The following is a 27,307-nucleotide window of genomic DNA, read 5'->3' as shown; positions in this document are numbered from 1 at the left end:
AGAAGAACCACGAGATTGTTTAAAAAATGAAGTTGATGTGGTGCCTCGGAGTCGTAGGTCTTGGCATAAACTACAGCAGCTTGCAGGGTGCTTGTCCTGATTCAGGTTCTCTCTTATGTGTAGTCTGGTTTGCACACCAGGAGCTGCTCTGAACATCCCTGTGTGCCCAGCTGGCTGCTGCTGCTGCCTGGGATTCCTGTAATTCTTGGAGATGGTCCTGGAAGCACGGGAAACCTGTCATTGGTCATTCTCCATGGCTTCTGAGCTGAGTGGGAATGCTTTGCTCTTCCTCCAAGCATGGCTTTTACTTTGGTTATTTGCAGACAACCTTTTGCTTGTAAAATCTCTTTGCACCTTTCTCACTTGCATGTGTCTCCATGTGTGATTTGTCAGAGTATGTAATTCTTCATAATCTAGTGTAGAGTATTTTAGGATGGAAAAGCCACTCACCTGGGTCACTACTCTTCTAGAGAACTGTGAGCAGTTTTGGACACCACAATGTAAAAAATACATTAAGCTATTAGGAAGCATCCAAAGGAGAGCCACGAGAGTGGGGAAGGTTCTGGAGGGGAAGCCATAGGAGGGGTGGACAATGCTGTCAGGCACATGGTGAGATTTTTGGGGTGATCCTGATGGTCCCTTCCGACTGAGGTTATTCTAGGATTCCACGAGTGCTGAGCGCGGGGAGGGCTCAGTGAAGAGGCATCCCTGGGAAACCCCCTGCTGCTGCTCCGTGCTGCGCTCAGCCTTGCTCTGATGGCAGAGGCTGTGTGCGAGGAGGGCGCCCGGAGCCGCGCCGGGCAGGGGCTGTGTGCGAGGAGGGCGCCGGGAGCCGCGCCGGGCAGAGGCTGCGTGCGAGGAGGGCACCGGGAGCCGCCCCGGGCAGAGGCGCCGCGGCCGCCCCGGCCCCGTGCCCGCGCTCCGGGCATTGTGTGCGGCCCCGCCTCGCTCGGGGCCCCGCCCCCGGCCCCGCCCCCGCGCGCGCCTTAAAGGGGCCGGCACGGCTCCCTCAGCTCCGGCCCCGCCCAGCGCTCCCCTCCCGGCCGGGCAGCGCCGCCATGGCGCTGGAATTGGAGCCGTCCGCGGCTCCCCTGAGCTCCTTCCTGAGGGACTTCCCGGCGCCGCTGGGCCCGGGGGAGCCGCTGCCGTGGAGCTCCGCGGGGAGCGGCGCCCTGAGCAGGCCCGAGGTGCCGGGCGCGCTGGCCGAGCGAGCGCGGAGCCTCCTGGGCAGCAGGTGAGGGGGCGGCGGGGCGGGCGGGGGTCCGGCCGGGCCGCCCCGGGGCGCCGCTGGCGGCCGCTGTGAGGGAGCGGGGCCGGGCCGGCAGCGGGGCCGCAGCAGGTGCAGGCGCGGGAGGCGCTTCTTCCTGACACGGGGCCCGCCGGGGGCGGGGGAGAGCCCTCTGCGTCTCCAGGGAATTCTAGGCTTGGAGATGTATTTATTGTTATTCCCTTCTAAATTACTTTTGGTGACTGTTAATAGCATGCTTCTATTCAGGCCATAGGCCTTCGGCCCCGTGCCTTCATAGTATTGTTTGTGCGTTCTTTTCAAAAATACTCCTCTCCCACCCTCGGTGCGGGTTCAGTTAGACGCCTGCAATTAGCGCGGTGGGGCGATTCCTGTGGGGGAGCGCCAGCAGCGGGAATTGGCTCCCTCAGGGCCCCTGTGTGGGGCAGCTCGGAGGTCTGGCGGGAGGGAGGCCGTGAGGTGCCTCGCAGGGTGCCAGGGGTGAGAAGCGAGCCAGCTCCAGGGGTGTTCAGCGAGCCAGCGCTCCCGAGCGGGATGTGCTTGTGTGGGTTTCTCAAGCTGATGTTTTCTTAAAACTTCAGGAGCATAATCACACCACTGCTGGAACACACAGCTGCTCATCAGTGATGCTTCTGTCTCCCCCGATTGCATCCTTGTAACCTTCATCCTGAACAGTTTAGACTTCCTCTTTAATACTAAGAATTTGGATGTGGCTTACTTCTTTTGGCAAGTTAGTGCTTCATCAAGAACAAGTTATCTCCCACCTATGTCTTGTCCCCTGATACTCCACTGTTACTGCACTTTGGCAGTGGGGCCTGTGCACTCCAGCTGTTACAGAGTTCCTACCACAATCTGCTTCACTAACCTGCTTTTAATCGTCAGGAGCAGGGATTGTGGATGGTCTGAAAGAACACGAGTGGTGATCAAACCGTGCTGTGGTACTGGGGTGTGGAGGAGACTGCTTCTGGTTTGGTACATGCTGAATGTTACCTGGTTACTAGAGGAATTTGATAGATAGTAAACATGGTTTGAATTACTTACCTTTTTAATTACCATCTGGTGAGATTATGAACACCAAATAGATTTGTTGTTGTTTAAGTGTATAGGTGATTTTTAGATATTTAAATTGTCTGGGAAATTTGCCTTAAAAATCAAGTTATTCTTACAAATTACAGAGATGATTATGCACATAATATCACTCACTTAAATGGTGTGCCTAAATCTGAAGGTGAGAAATGCATACCAAAGAAATATAATTTCTTAGTCTGTAGTTTAAAAAGGCCCAGATAATACTTGCATTATTTAGTTGTGCTTTGACTAAATTGCTCTTGAACAAAACACAGCTGTTGCATTCCACAGTGAGATTGCAAATTCATCACGTGCTTTGAATCTTTGAACTCTGTGGAGCAAGAGTGGTTCTGGGTGAGTGCTTTAAAGAGCAGGGTAATGCCAGTCTTGAACAAATACTTATCACATGGCACCCACTCTGCCACGTGGGCAAGGCTGATGCTCTCTACAGTGGATTTAGAGGGGAAGGTACGAGGCTGTAGAGTTATGGGATGTGTTACTCAAACCTGCAGTGCTTTAAAAATCGGAATTTCTGAGCTGCATATCTGCTGACGTTCTGTTGTTGTCTATTGGGCACGGTAACAAGTGGAAACAGAAGAGGAGTGATGGTTTTGCAATACTTTCACCTCACCTGTCATCCCTGGTGTTTACACTGAGAGGAGCCTGTGTCAGGAGCTGCATTTTTCACATTCCTGCCCTGCAGCCAATCCTGGCTCCGCAGCCTCTCTTGTGGAGCTGCCCAAGTCCTGAGCTGGCAATTAAAAAAACAAAGGAAGAGAAAGAGAGCTAAAAAAAGTAAAGCGGAATTGAAGTGCAGCAATCTATTTATTAATTTTTCTTTTCATGAAATATTTGTGAAAAACAGAAATAGATGAGAGAAGTGTTTTTATGAATTCTCATGGCTGGCTGCAGGCAGCTCTGTGTTGGGGTGAAGCCATGAGTTTGGGTGCAATGTAGTGTACCTGAAGTGTCAAATATAGGGATCTCTGCAGAATTATAGCTCAGTTTTGGACTCCTATGACAAAGAGAAACCTCATCTTGCAGTTGCAAAAAGGCTGCATTTTCCTGTTGGATAGGCTAAGTTCTTGCATGTGGAGAAAGACTGATACAGCCCAAGGCCAAGACAGGAATCTTATGTTTTGAAATTACAGGCCTTCTTATAATCTCTGTAATTAGGAACTAAAACTGAAGTCTCTGTGTGAGAAATTGCCAACATTACATTTTTTTTCCCATGTTTGCCACTGTGGATCAATTCCAAGTGCAGCTTTGAAGGCTGAATAAACTTTTCTGTTGATGTGAATCCTCAATAAAATAGATGAGGTAATAGTAAGAAAATAAGGGAAAGAAGGATGTTACAGATTTCAAGAAGTGGAAGAATAAGGGCAAGGACTGACATTAGAAGACATTTAAATGTTTGTATAAAAGTTGAAGATGCAGAAGTGGTGTCAGATTAGTCACTGTGCAGGTCACTGTAGTTGAGATCCAGCGATCTTCAGGCTGTTGTGGCACCATCCCAAACACACGGGCGGCAGCTCAGTGAAAAACACACACCCTCACACATCACTGTGTTGTTCTACACGGGTTTAACACCATGAAGGTGTTATTGGATGTACCTTGCTGATTCCTGGCATTGTTGCTTGATCTCTGTTTCCTGAGTGAGGGATTTCTCTAGCACTCCAGCATCACAGAATGTATTTTACATGGTGATTAGTACTGATGAAGGATTTCTCTGTAGATCAAAGTGTTATTGGGAATGGAGTTTGACGCTCAGTTCTGCTGTTCTGCTTTTCATTTCTGTGTTGTCAGGTACTTCATTCACACGTGCACAGATGTTTGGGTCATGCCCAGAAGGGCCCAAGCTAATCAGGCAATAAAGGCCCAGCAATATCCTTGGCTCATGAGACAACATATGGTGATGCTTAGCTCGTTCTTCCAGTTGCTTGGAGGCACAGACCTTTGTGCCTTTGCAGTGAGGAACGTTGTTCCTCTACTACTGATCAGGATTTCTGTTGAGAAGAGAATGGCCCAAGAAATGACTTTGGTTCACTCCAACAAGGAGTTTCTGAATGCTGTTGCTTCTCCAATGCTGCACACATCTTTTTACATGGAAGCAGCTGAATATGTCAGGCTAATCCCTGAATGTCCTAATCTAAAATGAATTATTTTAACAAATTTCTGCAAATGTAGCCGCTGTAGCAAAACACCAGCTAAAACAGCAAACCATTTTGCTCTCTGGCAGGCCTTGCCCCTAAATCACTAATCTGGTGAAGCTTTGCAGTTATTTCTACTTTGAATAGTTCTTTTAAATCAGTGGAACTGCCTGCTGCTAACTGCAGCTGAATACATACATCACATTTTGAAGAATCAGAGCAGGCTTAAGTAGTCTTGTTTTGCAGAATTTTAATTAACATACACTTTTGGGTAATAGCTGTGTTCTGATAGTCTATGAAAATAGGTGAATGTGAGTGAAGTGGCTGTTAGTTACTTCCCAAGCTTCAGAAATTAACGTGAAATATTCCTGATTTTCACTGCAACAGAACATGGATGAGATCAGACCCCCAAATATAGAAATTTTGTCTTCCCCTTGATAGGAGCTGCAACTTGTATGGCCATCCTGTGACATATCCAAAGAACAATGTGAAATTCCTGCAGCCTTCCTGTTGGAGGAGATTTACTACAACAATTGAGAGACTTGTGCTTCCTGTTCTGCCCCCTCCCAAGCGATCTGCTGTTGCCTCAGCATCCTGTTTTGTGTCTTTGTGCTTTACACTGTAGTGTTCATATCAAGGTGTGGCCCTGGCATCTTTATTTCCAGTATTCCTTTATTTTATATTAATTAATTCAAATTCTGATATTTTGATGTTTCAATGTGATTTAAGTATGAGGAGAGGGAAAAGAAAATCTTATCTTGCTTCTGATTTCCCAGTCTCTTCTTAAAACGCTCTTTAGTCTCTTCCTCTGTGTAAACTACTTTCTACCGTGACCTCTGCTTTTAATAAATTCCCTAAAACTTACTTGCTTATTCCTAATTTGAACAATTTGATGTAATGCACTGGTGCTTCTTGCTTGGGAATATGTTTGCATATTTTGCTCTTATAACCTGTGTGAAACACCCTTTCTGTTGTTATTTCAGGGTAAATACTCAATTTTGAAACAACATGTTTAGGGCTTAATTGAAAAGTGGCTTTTGTGGAATTAAGCCTCTCCTGTTCTCCTGTGGGGTTTTTCTTCCTGCTGAGAGTGAAATGGAAGTAGCAGGTGACTCTTCATTGCACATTTTGTATGAAAAGTGTTCAGTAATGACTGAAGGGTTGGAACAGATGGATTCTGGATTCTAAAGCTGCTGCTTCTGGTAGTTTTATAAGAAAAGCTGGGGAAAAAAATCCACTTCATGTAACCATAAGAGGTGGAAATTCTGTGTGTGGCACTGTTTATGTATTTGTTTTGATTCCCTCATGTTCATCTCCTTTAATGACCTGATGTCATTAGCACAAGAAACAACTTCCTGTGCATTGTAGAATGTCAGATGTTCCCTCCTTAATGGATATATATTTGTACTTTTCTGGCCACCATCACCCTGGGAACTCTGAGTACTGCTCTAATAAACGCTAATGCTTAAAGCTGCTTGAGTGGAAACATTCTGTAGTTGATTATAAGAATAAAAAGAGGGAAATAAAAGTAGCAAATAGAGGAGAAAATACTGAATACAAGCAGCTTTTGTTTATGAGGAAACTTGTGACCCGCTATTATTTTGGCAGTGTGAGAGGATCTTTCATTTGCTGGAGAACTGCTGGCATTTGCAGGTCTGCAGTAAACCCGCTGCTGATAGAGCTGAAACGTGCTGGAAACACCCCCTGAGCCTGCAGGGGCACAGCAGGGCTGGGTGTGATCTGCTGCTACAGAGCCCGTGGAGCAAATGGGGGCACATCTTCCCTTGGACAGAAGGCAGCTGACTTGTGCTAGAGCTTGTGCTTGCAGATATAACACTTCTTTCTCCCCAGGATATGAGTGTATGCACAGTCTGAAAGGAAAAGAGGATTGGTGCTCTGGCCTGCAATACCACTGCTGCCTTGTTGCCATGACTTTGGTAATGTCTAGAATCAAAATCGTGTCACTTTTTTTTAATCTGAAAGATAAGTGATCAATACTTGGCCAAGACCGTTGGTAATCTCTTGTGCTTTATTTTACACAAACAGATTTCCTGTCAGTACTGTGGCAGAATGTGTGTCCTTGGGGTGGGGGGGATATGAATTCTTTTGCTTGCAAAATAGGTAAATAAAAATGCAGGCGGCTTTGTGTAAACATGGGGTGTTTGGTGTGTCCTAGAGGGGCTGTGTACCACCCTCACTGCACTGAGAGCAACCTCACTGCTCTGCTCCCAGTGCTGAGGAGCAGCTTTTTGGGTCCTGCCATCTGCTGCACTACTCGGAGCTCTCAAAGCCACTGCAAGCTGGGCATGGAGCACTGCAGGCAGTCTGTCAGTTGTTTTCAAGCCTTTGTAAAAAGTGGAGTTGTAGCTGAGGCTCTGGCCGAGCTCTGGTGGCCTGTCCCTTGATGCTCTGGATGTTTCCCCCTTACCCAAAACACCATTTGCTAGAAACTTCTGCATGTGCCCTCTTAAACTGGAGGGGAGGAAGAGGTGGGATCATCTTTGAACTGGTGACTTGTTTGCAACACTTACTGCAAGTGTAGTGGGGATTTAATGACCCAAATAAAAACAAGTAAGAAGTTATCTTATTGTGTTTCTGTGTCCCAAAAGAATGTGAATATTTGGGTTTTTTTGTTCTGAAGATTAGTACTAAAAGGGTAAGTAACAGTCTCATAATTGACCTGACATACGTGGTTACACTGTGGCCGTGGTGGTGTGACAGCTGGTCTTTTGAAATTAAATAAAATAGATGACTAAACTGTATTGCAGAAGAGAAACAAGGTGAACAAGAGAAGCAAGTTCTGGTCTGTAATTTATGCCAAATCTAAAGTATGCAAAATATCATAATTGCATCCTACTTCCGTGTGTAACTTTATTTTGGCCCAGAGATATGTGTATCAGCAGGAGCTTTGCATAGCTCCTTTTACCAGTACTGCGTGTGTCCAGCAGTCCAGAATCTTTTGAGGATGAGGGTGGCATATAAATTTAAATGTCATCTTTATTAGCATAAGCATTGCTTTACTATTTAATTTACCTCTTTTGTCTGTACTCAGGTTTTTGAAACAAGTCTTGTATTTTACTGTGAGTGGCTGTAGGATACAAGCTTCATGTTCCAGCCACTGCTGATCTGACTTCAGCTGCTGGTGAAGATACAATGCCTTGTCTGCACTTGACATGCTTTAATTCTTTTAAATTTTTTTTATTGTGGTCAAAACACACCCTGTATGTTAGCAAAGAAATAGCCTGCAGCCAAGGAATTCAAGGTCTGTTTGCTACTAGCCTGTGTATGCTGAGGCTGAGTGTTTAGTGTTGCGTGTCAGAGAAATGGGGCTAACGTGTTTCTCCTCAGATTCCCCTAAAGCAGCATCCTGTGCATGCAACACACCCCACCAGCTTTCCTCTTCTTCCCTCTTCTCATTGGTTTTCCACTTAGGAAATAGCTCCAGTCTTCCTTCTGATTCATGGAGATTAAATTATGCTTGGTTCAGCTCATCACCAGGGTGTCTTGGGCTTCTTTGAAAGGAAGGTTTTAACAATAAGTGACATTCTTCTTTGCTTACAGGAAAGGTTTGAAGTCTGCAATGGTAATTGCAGTGGGTTACTTCTGCACTGGTTGCCATAGGTACTGTGGCTGTTTCCAGATACTCTCCAGCCAAGTGAGACCTTGTAGCTCTCAACTAAAGCAGCAGTTCTTGCTCTTTTTTAATGACACATTTTGTTAACTCTTAAAGTCTCTGATTTAGAAGATGAACCTAGAACTGTTAAATGTTGAACCTGAATGAAAGATGCCGTTCCTTGGAGCTCTGTTTACTTGAGCTCAAGTGAAAACCAGTCTTGCCACTATGGTAATGCTATAATAGAGTTAATAAAATAATTATTAATATGTTCTGTTCAGAACTCAGATTGAACTAAATAGGTTGGGTATTTTTTTAGACTTTTATCTCTTTCCAGTGTGTCAGAATCAACTGTTTGATGTTGTTGCTGTCTGCATAACAAAATCCCAATAAACAACCACTTTCTTATAGATTTGCAGAACTGTGGAGGGGCAGGAAATACATAGGAAGCAAAGCTGACTGAAGCATACTTGTACTGAGGAATCAGGGAATTTTCTTTTTAGGAACTGGGTGGCTACTGGAAAAAGTTGAAGGATGTGACATAATTTGTAAATCTTTTCTTTGTTACAGGCATCCTGAAAGCAGACGTTTATACAGAACTTGTGCATTATTGCACTTAGATTTCCTTTTGTTTAAGCTGTTTTTTATGGACCCAATTCAGCAATCCTGGACTCTGGAAAGCAGAAATGTACAAAGTTTAAAATCAAAGTTTCAAGCCCCCTTCTGTTGCTGAGCTGTGAACCCAGGCTAGATTTGATTTTTTTCTCCAGCATAGCAGAGAAATTCTGAAGATGTCTGAAGCTGTGGCTCTCACTGTGCAGTTAAATGCATTGCTGTTTTTTAATGTTTCTTGTCTCTATTTGTGGAGCTGAAACGTGCTTTGACTAAAGCCTCTGACTTTCAGCAGCATCAACAACTCATCTGACATTGTTTGTGAGGCTTATATTTCCATAGTCTTTGTCTTATGCAAACAACAATAGGAAGAAGGATTTTGCAGGGCAGGGGGTGCAATATCTGTTTTGGATGTATTTCTTGCCTGACCTTTTAAAAGGTTGTCTGTCACTGTCACAGTCATTATAAGCAGGCATTGTTACTTTAAGTAAGCTAGGAAAGGATCTGAGTTCCATAAACATATTAGCCTTAAAAAAGAAATAAAAAGCCACATTCTGTTTTCCCTTGATGTGACATGACTGCAGCTAGCACTGAAAGGACTGCAAACACATTGCCATCTATTTGAAGTACCGAAATAACTCATTAAATTGGGCCGTCACTGCCACAGAATGCGTGGCATAAAGCAGGCCTGTGTTGGAGCCTGCTGACTGACACAATGCCTTCTGTTTGCTGCCATGGGAGGTACTCATACACGGCTGTGGGGATGTGACAAGGCCTGTCTTTCAGGAGCACAATGGCAAAATGCATTTCAGCTTGTTGTCACTGGGATCTAAAACCCCGCAGTCTGCCCCTCCCTGCCCCTCTGTATTCACAAACCACTCATCACTGAGCAGCATCACAGAACAGTTCCTTCCACCATTTTGTACTCCCCAGCAAACCAGATTTAGGCAGAACCTTCTAAGTGTTTCCTGGCAGAACAGAGTCTTGTACTTGACTTGCTGTAGGTGCCTTAATGTGGGATTTCCTTTGGTTGTGTAATTCGATACCTTGTGGGGATCAAACACTCCATGAACAATGGATAAAGTGGCTTTTTATAGATGTCGATGCTTATTCTTCATTGTGCTCATAGAAAATGGCTGAAACATGTGTTGTGTACTGTAGTTTAGTGCTTGCCAGAAGACTACAGTGAATATGGGAGTTGTTTTATAGTAGCTTCCTTTTGGAGTTGGATTGCACTTACTTGTTTACAGATTCAAAAATATTATAGTAAGTGTGTGCTTCTTATGAAGCATGTGGCTTGAATAAAGCGTTGAGTGAATGAGTCAGGAGACGGTGATCAGATCATGTAGCATTATTGTCTTCTAGATGCCTACCTAAAAGCTTTGTCTAAATCTCAAGGCTTGGAGTCTTCTCATCCTAGTCCCCAGTCTCAGCTCTTGGCATCTTTTACCTGGGTGGTTTCTTTGGAAAACTCCAGTCAGAATAAACTGAATGATAAGGGCTGGAGGTTAGCACGAAGCATGATTTTCTTGTGAAGGGAAGGAGAGTTCCAAGTAACTTTTTTAGAGATTTGCATCTACCACAGCGCCGAGATCTTGATACTGTTTGTGGTGAGATTGTTGACTGCAAGCAAGAAATGCTGTGTAGTGAGTAGAAACAAAATATGCATGTTCAGAGGCTGGAATTGAAGGTAGCAGTTCCCATCTGAGAGCTCAAGAGGTACCATCTGTGACTGGAGTGTGAGGCAACAGTTTGAAAATATGATTCATACACTTCTTCCTCTTTACATTCTTGGGAAAGCAGTTGTCTAACTGAGGATCTTACTAAAGATTTGTGTGAATAAATATTGAACATATGGTTTGCTCTACTAGTTTACTAATGAAGTTTGTATTATCGTGTGTAATGGTTTCTAAGTCTGAGGTCACCAGCCATACACTGCAAGGTTGTAGCTCAGTTTAAACTAACGCAGTCTGTTTTGCTTTCTCTTTTTTTTCTTACCAGCAGAGATGTTTCACCACTTCTTGCGGCATCATTGATCCATGCTGCAGTTGAAGAAGTTCTCCAAACAGACTTGACTGAATTTAAGCTGCAAAATGTGGAAACAGAGGGAGAAGGAGATGAGGAAAGGTTCACCTGTAAGTATTCTTCTTCTGTCTGTGGTTTTCCCAGAGGCTGTCTTCCGAAAGACTTGAGTGTTTTGAAATGTTTCCCAGATTTATTTGGTTAGGCTGCCTGACAAGCAGTTGCTTTTGCTGTGTATCTGTGGGATGAAGTGAAGCTGTGCTAGTTTTGTGGGCAACATGCAAGCACGGTGTCTGGAGCCTGACTGATCCTGTGGTTTGGCTTTTTGAAAGGAGAGAGAGTGCCCTTTTCCCTTTGGTAACGTGACCTTAGCTAATTACTCTGTATTTTGACATTGACTACTGCAAGCTGTTGTACAGCCAGACCAGCACCTTCCATTCATCCATATAAACCATCTTGCTTTTGTCTTGGCAACCAGATTCTGGCTCCTCCACATCTTGCACATCCTGGAGCCTCCAGATCTTTCTCTTGGCGAGTTGCTCAGTAGTCTGTGTGTTTATCAATACTTTCTTTTCTTTCCACTCTCCCCTGTAAAGGTAGGATGCTGAGGGAAGAGGAGCCTTGCATGTGTCTTCTACCTGATGCCTGCATTTTCTCTTGAGTGAACTGCAAAGAGAACAGACCTTGGTGACTGAGTACTGGGTTTGTGCCTTGTGTAACAGATGGTCCTATTGCATTTACGTGCTGAATTGTTTAACATTAGACTTCACCAAACCTTCAGTCTCAGTGCCAAGAATTCAAATGGAGCAGGATACAGGCAGAGTAGAAGATAAAAATGGAGAAGAGATGTCTTAGGCAAACCAGTCTGTTCTGTAAGAGGAAATATTCACCCTTCCATTTCCCTGGGATGGCTTGAAAGGCAGCTGAGTGTGCCCCAAACAGAGCAGTGCAATGGCCAGGATATGACACTGCCCAGAAGCCTCTCTCAGCATTCATGTCCAAGTCTGAATCGGCAGGAGGGGGAACTCGGTTAATTAAGTCGTGCTGCACCCTCATTATGTCATCCCTCACCTTAGTGCTTGTGGCCTTCACTCACTGCTGCTAATCTGGCCTGGAGCAGGACTCTGCCTTGAGGGGAAGCTGGCAAATACGAGTTCAGTGTGACCAGGTCACTGCAGCCTCTACAGGAAAGTCAGAGGCAGCCCATTGTAACTCACCCAGGATAATTACATCGGTTTGCACAAAGCAGTTGGAAACTGTTATCAGAGCATCCTGCAGTCACTGTGCTGCAGACTCTTTAAGTCCCATGTAATTACCTTTGAGGTGAACTATAGCAGTAATGTGAGACATGAACTACTACACATTTGTGAGCCTAGGATTGTAATCTGTAGTTCTGTGTCTTGTGTAAATCTTGGGCTCACAAACCAAAATGAACCCTGTCTGAATAATAAAGAAATAATGTTTAGAAACAAGGAGTAATGAAGAACTTGATAGGACATGGACATTTTCTTGGTCACAGGCATCTGATGTCTCTGGTTACCATGTATTTGGGACATTTGTAGAATATTCAGGCTGCTGTTTTACTATGAAGGCCGTAAAGATAAGACCAGAGTGCACTTTTAAGATAGTGCAGACAAAGTTGGAAAGTCCTTGGATAAGTTTCATGATGAACTAGTTCACATTCTCTCTCACTAGTCCTTGTTGACAAATACCCCAGAGCCCTCCCTGTTCTGAACATTGAAACGTTCTTTAATTTCCATTTTACATATTCCTGTCTATTTTGTTTGTTCGTTCTTGTGTCACTGTTGCCATTTAGATCAAACCTCTATTGACCATTCATTCCCCTATCAAACAGGATAGAAATCTGCTCATTGTTCAGGTATTTGTGTTGCCTGATCTCAGCAAGGAACGGCTACTTCAAAGGTGTTCATTTTTCTGCACCCTTGGACTGTATTTGTTTTCCCCTATCTTGTAATTGCTATTACATCACTTTGACTGTACAACTAGAAGGAAAGCTGTTCCTCATGCTACAGCACAGCATGGACTCTCTTCCTGCACTGCAGTAATAAATCTGCTAAAAAAAAAAGCATTCTTGGAATGAAAGAGAAGTGATTATATAAAAGCAACGGTGGGGGTGTGTGCATGTGTGAGTACCACTGTTTGTGGTACACTGCAGAAGCATTTCTGCTGTTAAGCTACTAAATTCTTTGTCAGATTTCACAAGCTTAATATCTAAACAGCAATATGTGTCTTCTGATCAGTATTAGTCTAGATATTTACAAATATGTAAACTAACAGCTGTAGGCAAGGCTGTCTTGAGATGCTGTCCTATTTAGTTATTTTGTGTATGGGATAATTTAATATTTAAGGTTTTTTATAGCTTGCCCATTAACACCTACATATTAAGCAAATCACAACTAACTTTGGTTAGTATGTAGTGGCTGCTAATCAAACATGTGTGTTTAAATTTAATCTTACAATTCTTCAAGCCCAGAGATGCATCTGAATCTGGCCAGCCTCTGTTGCTGAGGAAAAAAAAAGAAAAAACAACTCGTGAACCAGGAGTTATACAAAGGAGTTCTGAGGAAGCTTTAATGCTGGCAGTGTCAGCAGGAGTCAGGATAAAATAGATATAGGAAAGAGAGTTCACGCACTGCAGTTCTTTAGAATATACACTAGTGACCAGCAATTATTTTTTGCTCTATGAACGTTCTTTTCAGTGCGTTTTGAAGTTAGTTGATTTAGCATTGAGGCAGGTTTCCTACTCAGATAAAACTTGAAATTGTTACCTGTTTGGAGGGATACTGTTGCTACAAAGCTAGACACAATGCCAAGCACCAAGCATTCAGTCTGATGAACAAGTTTGGATTAATTGATCTTTGGGATCTATCCAGAAAAGGATTTGAGTGTCTGGCTGGAGCTTTTCAGGCTATGCCCAATGGGTGTTTACAGTTCTGCTTTGTAATGACGAAGCTGGAGAGCAGCGGAAGTGTTCTGTCCCTGCAGCTCCTACAACCATGAGTATTTAAAAAGATAAAGATAACAGCTTACAATTCTAATCTGTTCAGCTCAACTATGAGTTGAGCCATTGACCTCAGCAAACATTTTCAGACTTCCTTGTTGTTTCAGTGGAAGTGGTTTGGTAGGGCATAACCTGACCCAAAGCCAGGCCAGTGCTTGTTCAGCCCTTGTGTCCAAGACAACAGCAATCTCATCTTGAAGGTTTTTCTGCTCACTTGATGATTCCCATTTATTTTTCAGGAGTTTGTATGTACAAACTCCTACCACTATATTTTACTAGTTTTACTTACATAATAATAACATTCATGCCTAATATACTAGACCGATTTTTTTGGTCTTTGTTATGATTTTTGTAATGTAATCACTGACTTGATAAGCCTTAATTTTGAAAAAGAACTAGCAAGTAAACAAGCTGCTATTATCCTTAATGTTACACTGTTTTCCATTGCAACTTTCTCTCCAGGTGATTCTCAGGACCTCATTTTATTTCTTGCAGAGCCTGTAAAGGCAGGGTACTAGATGGATGTAGCTGTAGGGAAAGAAACTTGAAGGAAGGACAGGCCAAGAGATGAGACAGTGCAGGAAGGTGGGACCCAGCACTCACTGTTTGTCTCTGTGCTGTCAGTGCTGGACGGGGAGTCGCTGCAGCGCTGCTTTTTTAACAAGCTGCGGGACGTGTGCTGCGAGTGGCAGAAGCAGCCGCCGCCTCTGCGGCCGCTGGCGCGCTTCCTGCTGGTGTCCATCCACGCCATCCGCAACGCGCGCCGCAAGATGGAGGATCGCCACGTGCTGCTGCCCGAGTTCAACCAGCTCTTCGGCCTCTCGGTGAGTGTGGGCACAACCGCGGGGCAGCCTGGGCAGCTTTGAAACGTTGCTCCAAGCACAGGGCCCTGGTGATGGATGCGCTGTGAATTTGGTGCCATGAGTTATTTATCATGTCTGCACTGGAGCAAGGACTTAGTGACTCAGATTGCTGGGGGGCAGCTACTGCCCTGATAAAGAAGGGATGCAGGGAGGATCTTGTGACTTTGGGATTCGTGTCCCACGTTATGATATGAGAAGATGGGAAGTTCACTTAGTGTTGTATTGCTGGAGCTACAATGTTCTTGTGACTGACACAACTTATATACAGATTGAGAGCAGCCCTGAGGAGCAGGACTTGAGGGTGTTTGTTGATGAGAAGCTCAGTGTGACCCAGTGATGTGTACCTGCAGCCCAGAAAGCCAAACATGTCTTGGCTGAATCAAAAGCAGTGAGGGCAGCAGCCTGAGGAAGGGGAACCTGCCCCTCTACCCTGCTCTGATGAGACTCCACCTGCAGAGCTGTGTCCAGCTCTGGGGCTCACTACATAAAAATGAGATGGACCTGCTGGAGCGAGTCCAGAGGAGGCCACAAAGACAATGAGAGGGCTGGAGCACCTCTGTTGTGAAGACAGGCTGAGAGCTGGGGTTGTTCAGCCTGGAGAAGAGAAGGCTCTGGGGACACCTTATAGCAACTCCCAGTGCTTAAAGGGGCTATAGGAGAGGGGCTTGGAGCAACCTGGCCTAACAGGAGGTGTCCCTTCCCACGGCACAGGGGCTGGGATTAGATACTCTGTAAGGTCCCTTCCAACCCAAACCATTCTATGATATGGAGAACAGCAGTTGTACAAGTACCAGTTCATGAAACTGCCAGAGGACTATATGACCAGCAGTCTGCTGCTGCAATGCCAGGTTATTTTGAAGGACATTAAGTGACTAACACCAAATAAAAGTAATTGATCTGCAAAGTACCCATTTTATCCATTTTGTATATGTGTAAATGGACTTAAATTGCCATTTGTATGGAACAAAGCCCAGAATAAAGAGTCTTTGCTTGTTGGTACCAGTCTGTGAGCTGTTTTGGTTTGGAACGTGAATGTCTTCCTCTCTCTCCCTCCCTGCAAAAGGACGATGTTGATCGTGCTTACTTTGCCGTATTCGATGGCCATGGTGGAGTGGATGCTGCCAATTACTCAGCAACCCACTTACATGTGAATGTTGGGTTGCATGAGGAGATTGTTAAGAATCCAGCTGAGGCCTTGAAATGCTCTTTCCAGAAGACAGATGAAATGTTTCTTTTCAAAGCCAAAAGAGAGGTGAGTGGGTAGATATTAATTCCATTGTATTTAAATAACATTGAGAACTGTTGGACAAGGAGGTATTATCCAGAAAATTCTGACAGTGGAGTTTATTTAAATCACTGGCTTCTTTATGAAATTATGCTACATATAAAGGTTTTGTTTGATCAAATTACTTCTTATTTTAAGGAAAACCAGTACTTGGAAGTTCAAGATGAGTAATTGAGAAGGAATGCTAAAGTGTTTTAAATGATACTGACATATCAATTATTTGAGAGAATACTGGTGCCTCATTGTCTAAACCAGGCAGCCTCTAGATGTTCTGTTGTCCTAGCTCTTACCTGGAAAAGAGACTTCTTTCTTCCTGATAATATGGTCGCTATCTTCTTTCTTGTCCCACTTCTAGTGTCACTGGTGATTGTAAGTGAAAAATGTTCTGTGATTTAAATCAGATGCCTCAGTTCATTAAACCTAATTAAACTTTGAATTAAGTTGGTACGATGAACATTCTATCTTCAAATCTACATTACACTGTTTGAGAACTCCTATTATAGCAGTGCTGTGGAAGTACTCATTGTCAATATCTTCATTTCTGTCAATGAGGTACAAAAAAGGGACCAGCAGTTCATAAGGTCTGACTCTCATCTTTACAAGGAATCTAGGGAAGTTAGATGTTTTTCCTTTGTGAACATTCTCATTTAAATACCTGAGGATAAGGAGATCTGTGTGGAGCAAGGTGTCTGTAGCTGCTAGTGGTAGAGTCGAGAATGTGAAAGGGATTGGAGAGATGTTTGTTTGTGAAATGTTCATTCTACTGAAATTCAGATCCCCTTGCTTTTCTGCATATTGCAGATATGCAACTGCATATCTGCATGTTTTAAACAACAGAGCTCTTAGTCTCCTGGATCAGTTTTGGAATTAATAGCAAGAGAAGGAAGAACATAAGAGACAGTATTAACATTTGCTTATTAGAAAATATGTTTACAGTTTATATCAAGTCTCTCTACTCTCTTGTACCTTATTTTCAAGTACCTGAATAGGGATTAGCAGGTCTAATCTACTGCATTTAGTGTGATTAAACCTAAGTTTTCAATATTGTCATACATCCTGGTAGGGCTTGTTGAATATTCACCTGACACTCCTGTTTTCCTTCTCTAGAAGCTGCGGAGTGGCACCACAGGTGTGTCTGCCTTGATTGTAGGGAACAAACTGCACATAGCATGGCTGGGGGACTCTCAGGTGATGCTGGTGCAGCAGGGGAAAGCTGTGACATTAATGGAACCTCACAAACCAGAAAGAGAAGTAAGTCTGACTTGTTTTTTTTTCCTCTTAAGTGTGTGATGTCAGAGTCTCTCTTGAAACCTTTTGGAGTCAAGTCTTTTAAAGTGCTTTACATAATCACATATACTGTATGTTAGGATGCATAGAATTAACAATTTCTTGTTTTGCATCCACTCCTGTGTCTTGACAAGGTGAACCCTTACACCTTACCTGCTGGGAAGTACTAATGAAAGGTACTGATAGTCCTGACTTCAGTTCCTGCTCAGACTATTCAAAATTTGCAGTAAAGACTTTCACAGCATTTTTGTGTGTGAATTTAAATCTGCCTGTTACAAAACATTTTGGTAATTTGAGATTATAGCAATTTAAATTGTTAGCATAATGCAAATCATTCATTATATGCAGTACTGTCATTGAACAGCTAATGCTAATCTACTGGCCTAACTGGCTTAAAGTGCATTGCATTTCCTATCTATTTTAAATAGCCAGATATTTTATTCCATGAAATTGGATGGGGACTTTGCAAGTTTTGCTGGCATTGCATGACCCTTTGCCTTCATTGCATGAATATTTGTAATAACTGAGTAGTTAAAGGAGTATCAATGCAATGACTATTGTCACATAGTTAGTTTAGTTATCATGTATTTCATTCTGAACATTTGTATATTCACCCGATTGCTATATGGAATGGGAAGAAGTGTCAGGAAAAGTTACTCATTCATATGGGAAAGCATAAGACAATACAAAAACCTGATAATTCTGCTTTTTTTGTGGACAAGCCGTAGCAGGGATGGAAAGTAGTGGCTTGTTTCCAGTAATCCTGTGTGTGTGTTTGCTATATTCATTGTAGAAATACAGAAGCTGGAGCAGCAAACAAAATGTATTGCACTGTTTTTCAGGATGAGAGAGCAAGGATTGAGACCCTGGGTGGTTGTGTAACCTACATGGACTGCTGGCGGGTTAATGGTACCTTGGCTGTTTCCAGAGCAATTGGTGAGATAAACCATCAGAATCAGTAAACTTTGAATTACATTTGATTGAAATACACCACCTGAGACTGTGTTTACTGTGAATGGTGTCTTGTTCAGCATCAAACAAAGAGTAAACAACTCCCTGTCTTTCCCATAAGACAAGGACTTATATCAGCTTATTGGTTTTATCATGAGGATAAAATGTTTTATTTTGCATACTTGCCATGACAGCCCTATTTTTTTCTACTACTAAGATTTTGCTTCCTATAAATGCCTAAACTATTGTAATGTTTTACAGTAGTTTAACAAATATGCAGCATTTAATTTGTAAAAGTGGAAGACGCAGTAAATGTTTGTCTAGCCTTTTTTATGTTCTTGGATGTTTAAATTGTGAGGGGACTTTGTCCACTTTAATATGAACTTAACTTTCTCTTGACTGTGGGTCTTTCTGCTTAAGTCAAATCACTGCATTCTCCTCCAGTAGCCAGCATTTAGGGCATTTTAATTGTATTATTCTCACAATCATATAAAATGAGCTTACTTTGCTAATTGCCAATTAGGGCAAAAGAGAAGAAAACCCTGGGCAATACAGTAGATAAATGTAATGTATGAGAGGGAGCAGATTAGTATGGAATTTTTATAATGCTATTTGGATCAGTAGCAAGCCATGTTTGATAATTATGTCCATACAAAACTGATAAACTAAACACAATGAGCAGACTCTTAGGGCATTGTCATGTATATCTGGATAGCTGAGAAAATTCTTATTTTCATGGCATTCTAAGGCTGTACAGGAGCATAACTACAAAATGAAGGCCTGACTATCTCCTTGCATAAATATATTTCTGAGAGAAAAAAAATCTTGGGAATAAATTTGTTATTTTCCCTGCAAAATTAGGAGAGCATAAATTAAAGTAGCTCCTTAGAAACCCACTGGATTTAAGTAGGTACCAAGCATCCCTAAAGAAACAAGTCTTTTGTGCTTATTCTATGGCTTTTGACTACTCTTCTCCTGCATCAGGTACCTCTGGAACATGATCTGGCCATCCTTGAGGGTGGTAAAAGCTATTGGTGGGTAAAGAAGAACTTGTTTACATCTGAAGTAATAAAGCCTTTGCTGTGCTTGTTTGTCCCAGGTGACATCTGCCAGAAGCCCTATGTCTCTGGGGATGCAGATGGAGATTCCTTCGAGCTGACAGGCTCAGAAGATTACCTGCTCCTTGCCTGTGATGGGTTCTTTGATGCCATCAAGCCCCATGAGGTTGTGGACCTGGTTCTGGATCATTTGGTGCAGACCAAAGGAGAGGGGCTCAAGGCAGCAGAGAGACTGGTGGCTGCTGCCAAGGACAACGGATCCAGCGACAACATCACAGTTCTGGTGGTGTTCTTGAGGGATCCTCAGGACATCCTGGCAGACTGTGTCAGAGACTCCAAGAGCCCTAGGGCTGATGGTGATGCTCAGAGCTCACCCTTCAACTTCCTCAGCAGCGAGGCAGCAGCCACACAGTGACAGAATCTGTTTAGTCCAGAATGCTCCAGTAAGTTCATGTAAGGAACTGCTTTCCACTGAAGAAGCCTCTAATACAGTGGGCAAAATGTATCAGGAAAACAGACAAATGGACAAACGTGGAACAGAAAGGCAAGACCCCTTTTACTGAGTTCCCATTTGTCTTTTCCTTCTCCCTTTTTTTCCCCCCTCCCCTCAAAAAATACGGAGCAGATGCAGAGATTTGTACAGCTGTTTCATCTCTGGGAGCAGACACTACAGCGTGTCCCAGGGCTGTTGGTCACATCCCTCTGTCCTAGAAGTGGTAAGAAACCATAATAGGTATAAGCTAATGGATGAAAATATGCATTTCATGAATTCTGAGTGAAAATTTAAACTGGTGCTTAAGAAGAGCACTGAACGTTGTACTTAACTGTGATGTTACTTTGGAAGGTGGAGGGGAGAGGAGCGCGTGTCCCCAGCACAGAAAAACCTGTGTGTGTTCTGTAGGAACATGCTCGGGCTGCAGGGACTGGGTGACACCAGCGTGCTGTGCAAGGAGCTTTTGGGTTGTACCAAAGATACTACAAGAACAACACAGCCTCTTTATCCAAACAGAAACATTTAACATTTGTGCGTAGGGAGAGGAGAAAATAAAACTGGGTGCTCCAGAAAAGCAGGAAAAGTAGCTAGAAATATCCCAGGGAAAATGATAGAAAATCAACTGCTTTCTGGGATGCTCTGGTTTATAAACTGGAATCTGGTATTTAACTGCACTGGATTTTTTTTCTCCCTAACAAACATGCTTATTGGCTATTTGACAACCTGAAAAGACCCCTCATGTGGTATTTGAGAGAGATCTTTTACAGTTTGTGTGCTTAAGCAGGTTAATGTGCTCTTCCTGCCATTATTTTGTGTACTATAACAAAGGAGAAATTTATTTTTATTGTAAGTGTTTGTTAATTTTCTGAACTTTACATTTGGAGGAATGTTTTGCAGTGTTACTTTATTTTGTTGTGGTTTTTATTTAAACTGGAATTTTAAAGTGGCTCTGTCTTTATTATCTAGTGTAAAAAAACTGACTACCCTCAAGTGCCTTAAATATTTCACCCAAGGATTGCTGGCTGCCTATCACAGTCTGGTGAGCCAGTTCCTAATTTTTAAAATGTGACTTTTTGTTTTCATTGATGCACTTAAATGTTTCAGTTTGTGAATTATTTTAGTGGTAACTAGGTTTCAAGAAAACATCTCTCATTGTTGCCAAATCTTGTGGTTTGTAGTAAAAGCTTCACTGTGACTTACTCCCTGCCCTGTGCAGAAAGCTCTAGAGATTTAATCATAAAGTAACAATCTGAGTAATTATTTAATTTAAAAAGTAGTAACTTCTGGCCTTCACAAGAAAATTTAGTAACACAAACTAGAAACCACGTAGTAACAATTTTTTTATTAATTGAAGGTTAATTTGGCCACACTTCATGAACCTCTTGGGTCCTACTAACTTTCTAAGGAACTGTGAAGCTTAGAGGATGAAAGAATTCTAATGAATATGTGAGGGTGTTGCACAACTGCTCCATTCATGATGTGCTAGAGCCTGTGGTTGTGTTTTGTGTTGCCTGGCTAGCAGGACTCAACAAGATCTGAAGGCTCGATGGTAAATTTGTTATTAATTTCAGTGTCTAAACAAAAAGTGCTTTGCATCTGGCAGCAAGATTGTACGCCGCATTTAGAAGCACGTGTCACTGCAGTATGTCAGTCCTGTTGACTAAAATATGGTGAGCATTAGTGGTGCTTGGGGAGGAGGTTTGGGCGGAAGAATGGCTCAGAGGAAGGACAGAGCAGCACTGTCCATGTCCACAGCCTCTGGGGTGAGATGGTGCAGTGACCCAAAGTTTTTGCTGGAATTACTGTGGACAATCCTACAGTTCTTAATGCAGGAACTCCTCCTTGACCTCCTCTCTCACCACACAGCAGCTCAGACAGTGACTGCCTTGTTTTGCCACAGGAGCTTTTCTGTCTGAAACTTTATGGGGAAGGATTTCCATTATGGCAGCCTGGTGGGGTGGGATCAGTGTTTGTAGTGAACCTTCTTCAGTGAAGGAAGCCCTTAGACTTGTTCAGAGATCCCCTTGGATTTATCAACTCCTCTCTTTGATTTCTAGGCAGATACTCAGTTCCATGCTCAATCTTGATGACCATTGTTGCCTCTTGGTGTCTTGGAAATAGTTCTATTATTAATATAGTAAGAATCATGCAGAATTGTTTGATTTTGTTGTTTTTGGAGGGTTATCAAGAGAGGAAAATTATTGTATTTTGAAGGAAGATGTGAAATGTTGGTAAGTTCATGATATAGTTTAGTTTCTGAAATTTGCCAAATTTCCTCAAAGGTGAAGGGGACTGAACAAGCCAAACTCTTTGTAATGGCTCTGTTTTTTTTCAGTCTTTTCTGGGTAGATTTGCATTACAGAGGAAAGAAAGTCTTAAGTCTTTTGATGGATGCTTGCAGCTATGTGAGCATATCCTTTTCTGTTTCAAATTTGATAATTTCTGTTTTATGGGAGCTAAGTGAAGTGGGCCTTTAGAAAGCTGTCTGTGGCAATCATAAAATCTAACTCTCAAGCAATGCTCTAGGGAAGAAATTCTGCATTCTTAGAAGCTGTTCCCTTACATTTGCATTCATTCTGACTGACACAGTGCTTCATTTCTTTGAGATGTAAATGGATAGGAACAGTCTTTGAGAACTATAGGGATTACAGCATGGATTAAAAGTATTTCTCTCATTTTCAGAGACTTCTTACTAGCTTTAAAAAGTCTGGTCAGGTCAACAGAAATTGTGATGGGTCAAAAGAGGCAGTTGCTATCCTGTTGCCAGAATAGTAATTCCTAATGTGTCATCTACAGGAAAATCCCAAATATGGTTTGGGGGAAGCTGTAGAAATTAGCTGATGGATTCAAGACAAATGTTCAATAATTTTCATGTCTTACTAAACTCCAAATGAATGTCTGCTGCTGTATTTTAGCACTTAGCAGCAGAAAAATTGCTCTTTAAAGGAGCCTGAATTTTTAAAACAGAACACACTTAGATTCTTTTGTTGTTTGATTGAAAACTGGCTGCAGTTGTTCTGCTGAGTGGGTATCAAACATCTCTTTTGCTTATGGGTAATTGATGCTTCTACCTTCCCTTCCTTTCCCATCCTCTCCTTCCAAGCCACACCTAAGACAGTGAATATTCTGGATTTGACAGAGACAAGATCAAAATTTTACAAATAACATTTGTGGAGAGGGGGTTCGTTTTGGCTCTTTTTTCCCTAAGAATACAGATGATAGAAACACAGGAAAAAAAATTAGAACAGAGGGAGATTAAGTAAAATCCACCCTCTGAGTGATGGAGGAGTGAAAGAGAGAGACAGGAATGCATTTAAGTATTATTAATGCCTATTTTAAAAAGGAAGTGGGCTGGAAAATAGAGGTACAAATGTCAGTTCTTTAGAGTGAAATACCAGTGCTTGAAAGAATTAGAAACACACCCATTAAAAAGGCAGAGCTCAGCTGTGGTAACTCTGTCTTCAAACAGCCAAAGAAGGAAGAGCACTGAAACTATCCAAGGTGACTTACTGTGACCCCTCGGTGCTACCTTGGGAGCTAATGCTCCTAAATGGATTTTTCTAAACATCCCCCCATGTAAAGTAGTGCTGAGAGGGAGCACCCAGCCCCTGCAGTTGCTGGTCACTGTGCAGTGCTGCTGTGAGTAAATGTGGAGTATGTTACTGGGTGGAGGGGATGGTGAGCCCCAGGATGAGTAACTGGGCACTGAGTGTTACAGCAGTGCTGGCAGCAGAGCAGTGTTCATCACAGTGATGACTTTAATAGCATTTAATAGACATTAATTCAAAGTCAGATGTGATACTGCTCTTTTAAAAAGCATTTCCAGTGCCATTAACCTTCTGTCATGAGGAGCCACTAAAATTTCCACTTTTTTGGTGGATATTGGGAAAAGTGCTTCTCGTGTTTTCTGAATCCTGGAGATAAGTTGGCTGTCTGCACTGGAAAACCTGTATTCAGTTGATAGTTTAAATCAGTTTTGGGGTTGAAGCTTCCCTCCCAGGCCAAAAAAAAACCCTGCGAAACCAACACCTAAAAACTAAAATAAAAAAGGTGTTTCCAAAACAAGTGGCTAAGAGCTTTTGTAGATGGCATTGCAGAAAAGGTAAACATCAAATACCCTCAATCTATAAAGAGCATAGACAATAAAAGTCTAAGTTAATATTCCAGCTGTACTCTTACTGCAAGTTTGACTCTGTTGGTTAAATTATTTGTGTTCTTGTTGGATGCAGGTACTGAATGTGCAGCACCAGCCATTGTCTGTTTCCAGTCTTATGGTACTGAAGGATCAAGCAATGCTTTAGGGAGAAGGTGGGGGATGTTAGCCACAACAGAGCAGATTGAAGATGATTCATGTATAATTTAGCTCTGGTTAAGCCTGAATTAAATTTCCCTAGTTAGTTCTATTACTGTCCCTTTTGCAATTGGGCTTGTGCCTTCAGACAGCTTCCTACAAGGAAAAAATGGTCCGTTCCCCCTTTCTGAGGAGCAAATGCTTCTGATGAACAAAAGGCCACCCAGGAAGGATTGGAGAAGGAGAAACAAGCTTTCAAATGAATGCAAAACTTCACAATCTATATGAAGTTATATATTCTCCCTATACACAAATTTATAGCAGGTCTGGTTGCATTTGAGGAGTGCTGGAAACCAGGGGGGTTTCAGCCAAGCTCATCATAACCTTTCAAAGAGCACCAAATCCAAGAGGCTGCTCCTCTGTGTCACTGAATTGAGCCACTCACCCAGCCAGCCCTATGGAGTATTTGTTTTGCAGCACTGACAGCTCTTCAGAGATAAGCTAGAAATGCTTTCTGCATATGTTTTGGTTGGGCTTAATATATTTCTTGGATTTTATTTAATTTAAAGCTGTTTTTATTTATATAAGTCATGTCAGCTGAGAAGTAAACAAATGGAGACTTGAAGGAGTGACTGCACCTCTGAACATGAATCTGTCATAGACACTTGTTAAAATAATGCCTTAAAATGAGCTGGTAGGCTCTTGTGACAGATAATCTTATCTCTGCATGGAACAGAAACCAAAATCTTCCACAGAATCACTTAAACCTTTATTTTGGTGCGACCCATCAGACCTGAACGCTCCCAAGCTGTTCAGTGTCCCTGGTTTAATGCGTGTTCCGACATCGCTGCTGGTGCACACAAAAATAAACAAGGGACAGCTGTGTTGGCCACATAGAAAATTTAGCAAGATGCAGCTTTTGTTAAGCAGAAGAGGACAAAATCAATAGGAAAAGAAATGTTTTCAAGCTTCTTGGAATGCAAACAATGGAATAAAAAAAAGCAGTCTAGAGGAGTTGGCACTGCACTGTCGGCTGAAAACCACTGTTTCAAGCAAATGAATTTGGCTGCTTTGTTACGTCTGTTTTATTTTGATAACAAACTCTCAGTCAGAGTTTTATGTCTTGTGTGCTTTTTAGTTGAAGAGACAAGATACATTCAGCTCCTTAGAAAGTTAAATATATCTGGACTTTGTGACTAGCTAGATCCTAATTACTGAATTTTCTCTCAACTATTAAGCCTGATTACTAATTTCCAGGAGATATTAATAGATCAAATACTGAAGTTATTACTGATTAAATGGTTCTGGATTTCCATGCACAGGAATGTCATTGGTCCTTCCTGATCTAGTGGATCAATCCTTGGAGTTATTTTTCCCTTTTGAGGCCATACATTAGGCAGGTAAAAGGCTTGTTGCTTTGGCAAATGGAGCTGGAATGTGTGGCCATCATTCCTGCCAGCAACTATTTATCCTTTTATCTAAGCAATGATGGTTCTTTTTGGATGTCCAAGGATGAAGAGATAATAGCTAGGAAACCAGGATGATCCTATGGGGACCTTCTCAGGGCAATCAAAATACTTACTCTTTTTTTGGAGTGCCCTTTATAACTTTGAAAAGGCATTCAGCTGAATATTGCATGATTAATGCTGCTTTGTCTGTTTTTCCCACTTTTTTCTTCCATGTATTTAATAATAGCAAGATATTTGTTTTATTTGGGGCCAAAACTTTACACTGACCAAAGAAAAGGCCAGTATAAAGTTTTTAACTCCAAGTTCCTTAAACTCAATGACTTTAATTACTTTTAACTTCCTCTTCTGAAGGTCAGTTTTGCTCTGTGTCCTCCCGATTTTCTTCCCAGTTTTCTTTTTCTCTATCTTCTATGTACTTTAACATTGTCACCCTCTCCCTCCCCAAAATGCTGTTTTTAGGCTATAAAAACTGTTGGCTGTTTAGTCAGTTTAGTTGCCACTTTGTAATTTTCACTTCATCTGTGTCCATAGTGAATTTGGTCTGATCTTTGGAGGCCTGCAACACCAAGAGTGTGAAAAGATCCATGTCAGCTAGGAAGATAAGAGACTACAGTAACTGTTGCTTTGGTATGGACCAGTATTGGATATACAAGAAGAAAATCCTGTTATTTGTCTCTCACACCATAGGAATACTTAAACTTATTTCAGGTAACAATAGCTCTCCCCCTGATTACAGGACTTGAGAAACCTTCTTGCCTGTCTTTCCCTATTCCTGCAGATTGTTTGTGTTTGCAAACATTTGCACTGTTGAGAGAGGGGGGGAGGTTTTCTGCCTTCCCTGCCCTCCCCAGCTCCCTGTCAGTGGCTGAGCAGGGTGGGAGCAGCAGCACAGCCCGAGGCTCAGCCACCTCCCAGTCAGTGCCATTCTCCAGGCTCTGCCCCGTGCTGTGACGCCAGTCCCGTGCTTGAGGAGTGCTGTGACACCTCTAGCTACTCCTGCTGACTTCAAAATATATCTTCTTATCAGTATTAAAACAGCACAAGAGCAGAGCTGTTGCTTTAGGCACATTTCTTGCCACTGTGTTGGCTGATGAACCTTGAATGAAAGTAAGAGGGCCAGTGACTTTGAAATAGGAGCTGTTAGCCGAATTTTGTAGAATCATAGTCCTTATTTATTTTGTATGCTAATCTGCACTTGTGACCCTGAGCAGAAACGCTGCAGTACAGCAGGTTTTATAAGCTGTGGCTTAACCAGTGATCTAGTCTCTTAAAACTCTTATTTAAGCTGACTGGTTTTATGCACAGGTTGAAAACCTGTTGTCACTGATCATTAAATGCTATGCATATTGTACATTCATTTACATGGATTGTTCTAATAGTGCTTGTGTGTATTATGCTACATTACCATATTTTTTATATATGTATGTATTGCATGATGTTTAATTGTTGGGATTTTTTTGTACTGTCACTTTTGTATTCACACAGTGCCTCATGTATCTATTTGCATATTGCAAGAAGTTGTTTCAAAACAGTGATTGGAAACGGGGAGGGGGGATAAGAACTTGCCACTGTAGGATCTGATGGTCTGAAGTATTAATAAAGTATAGTGATTTGAAACACTGTTTGTTTCCTTTCTTAAACATCTATTTCATTCTAATTTTCAAGTACCTCATGTTGCAACTTTGTTCATGTAGGTCTTGTTGCACATCTTTGAGTGGTTACCCTGTCTCACCATGTTTCCTTCTTCCATAGGGCTTTTCTGGGAAAAGAGATCAGTGGAAGCACTAGAAGGAAGCAGTCCTTGGGATTACGCAGTGTGCTTACTTGAAAAGCTGAATGTCACTGAAACCATTTCAGGATTGTGCACATCTAATTCC

At 42.4% G+C, this 27,307-nt stretch overlaps 1 protein-coding gene across 6 annotated transcripts; it reads left to right on the top strand.

The window, feature by feature from the left end:
* The first annotated feature begins 1,012 nt into the window (after positions 1-1,012).
* On the top strand, positions 1,013-27,047 carry PPM1F (protein phosphatase, Mg2+/Mn2+ dependent 1F). 6 transcript variants are annotated; one of them, XR_010082679.1, is made up of 9 exons: positions 1,013-1,234; positions 10,691-10,824; positions 14,358-14,557; positions 15,660-15,848; positions 16,989-17,132; positions 18,011-18,104; positions 19,219-19,893; positions 20,637-20,709; positions 25,962-27,047. XR_010082679.1 is itself a non-coding variant. In XM_063415760.1 (7 exons), the coding sequence occupies exons 1-7, from the start codon at positions 1,059-1,061 to the stop codon at positions 19,590-19,592; spliced, it is 1,308 nt and encodes a 435-aa protein (XP_063271830.1). In that variant the 5' UTR covers positions 1,013-1,058; the 3' UTR covers positions 19,593-27,047. The 6 variants fall into 6 exon arrangements, 2 of the variants coding, with proteins under 2 accessions (XP_063271830.1, XP_063271829.1); XR_010082678.1 differs by lacking the exon at positions 20,637-20,709; XR_010082676.1 differs by having other exon boundaries at positions 20,637-27,047.
* Positions 27,048-27,307: the final 260 nt, after the last annotated feature.

This window comes from Prinia subflava, chromosome 19, assembly GCF_021018805.1.
Source record: "Prinia subflava isolate CZ2003 ecotype Zambia chromosome 19, Cam_Psub_1.2, whole genome shotgun sequence".
NCBI classification, from domain to species: Eukaryota; Metazoa; Chordata; class Aves; order Passeriformes; family Cisticolidae; genus Prinia; species Prinia subflava.
The sequence above is the reverse complement of the archived record's forward strand: the minus strand, read 5'-3'. Positions and strand labels throughout refer to the sequence as shown.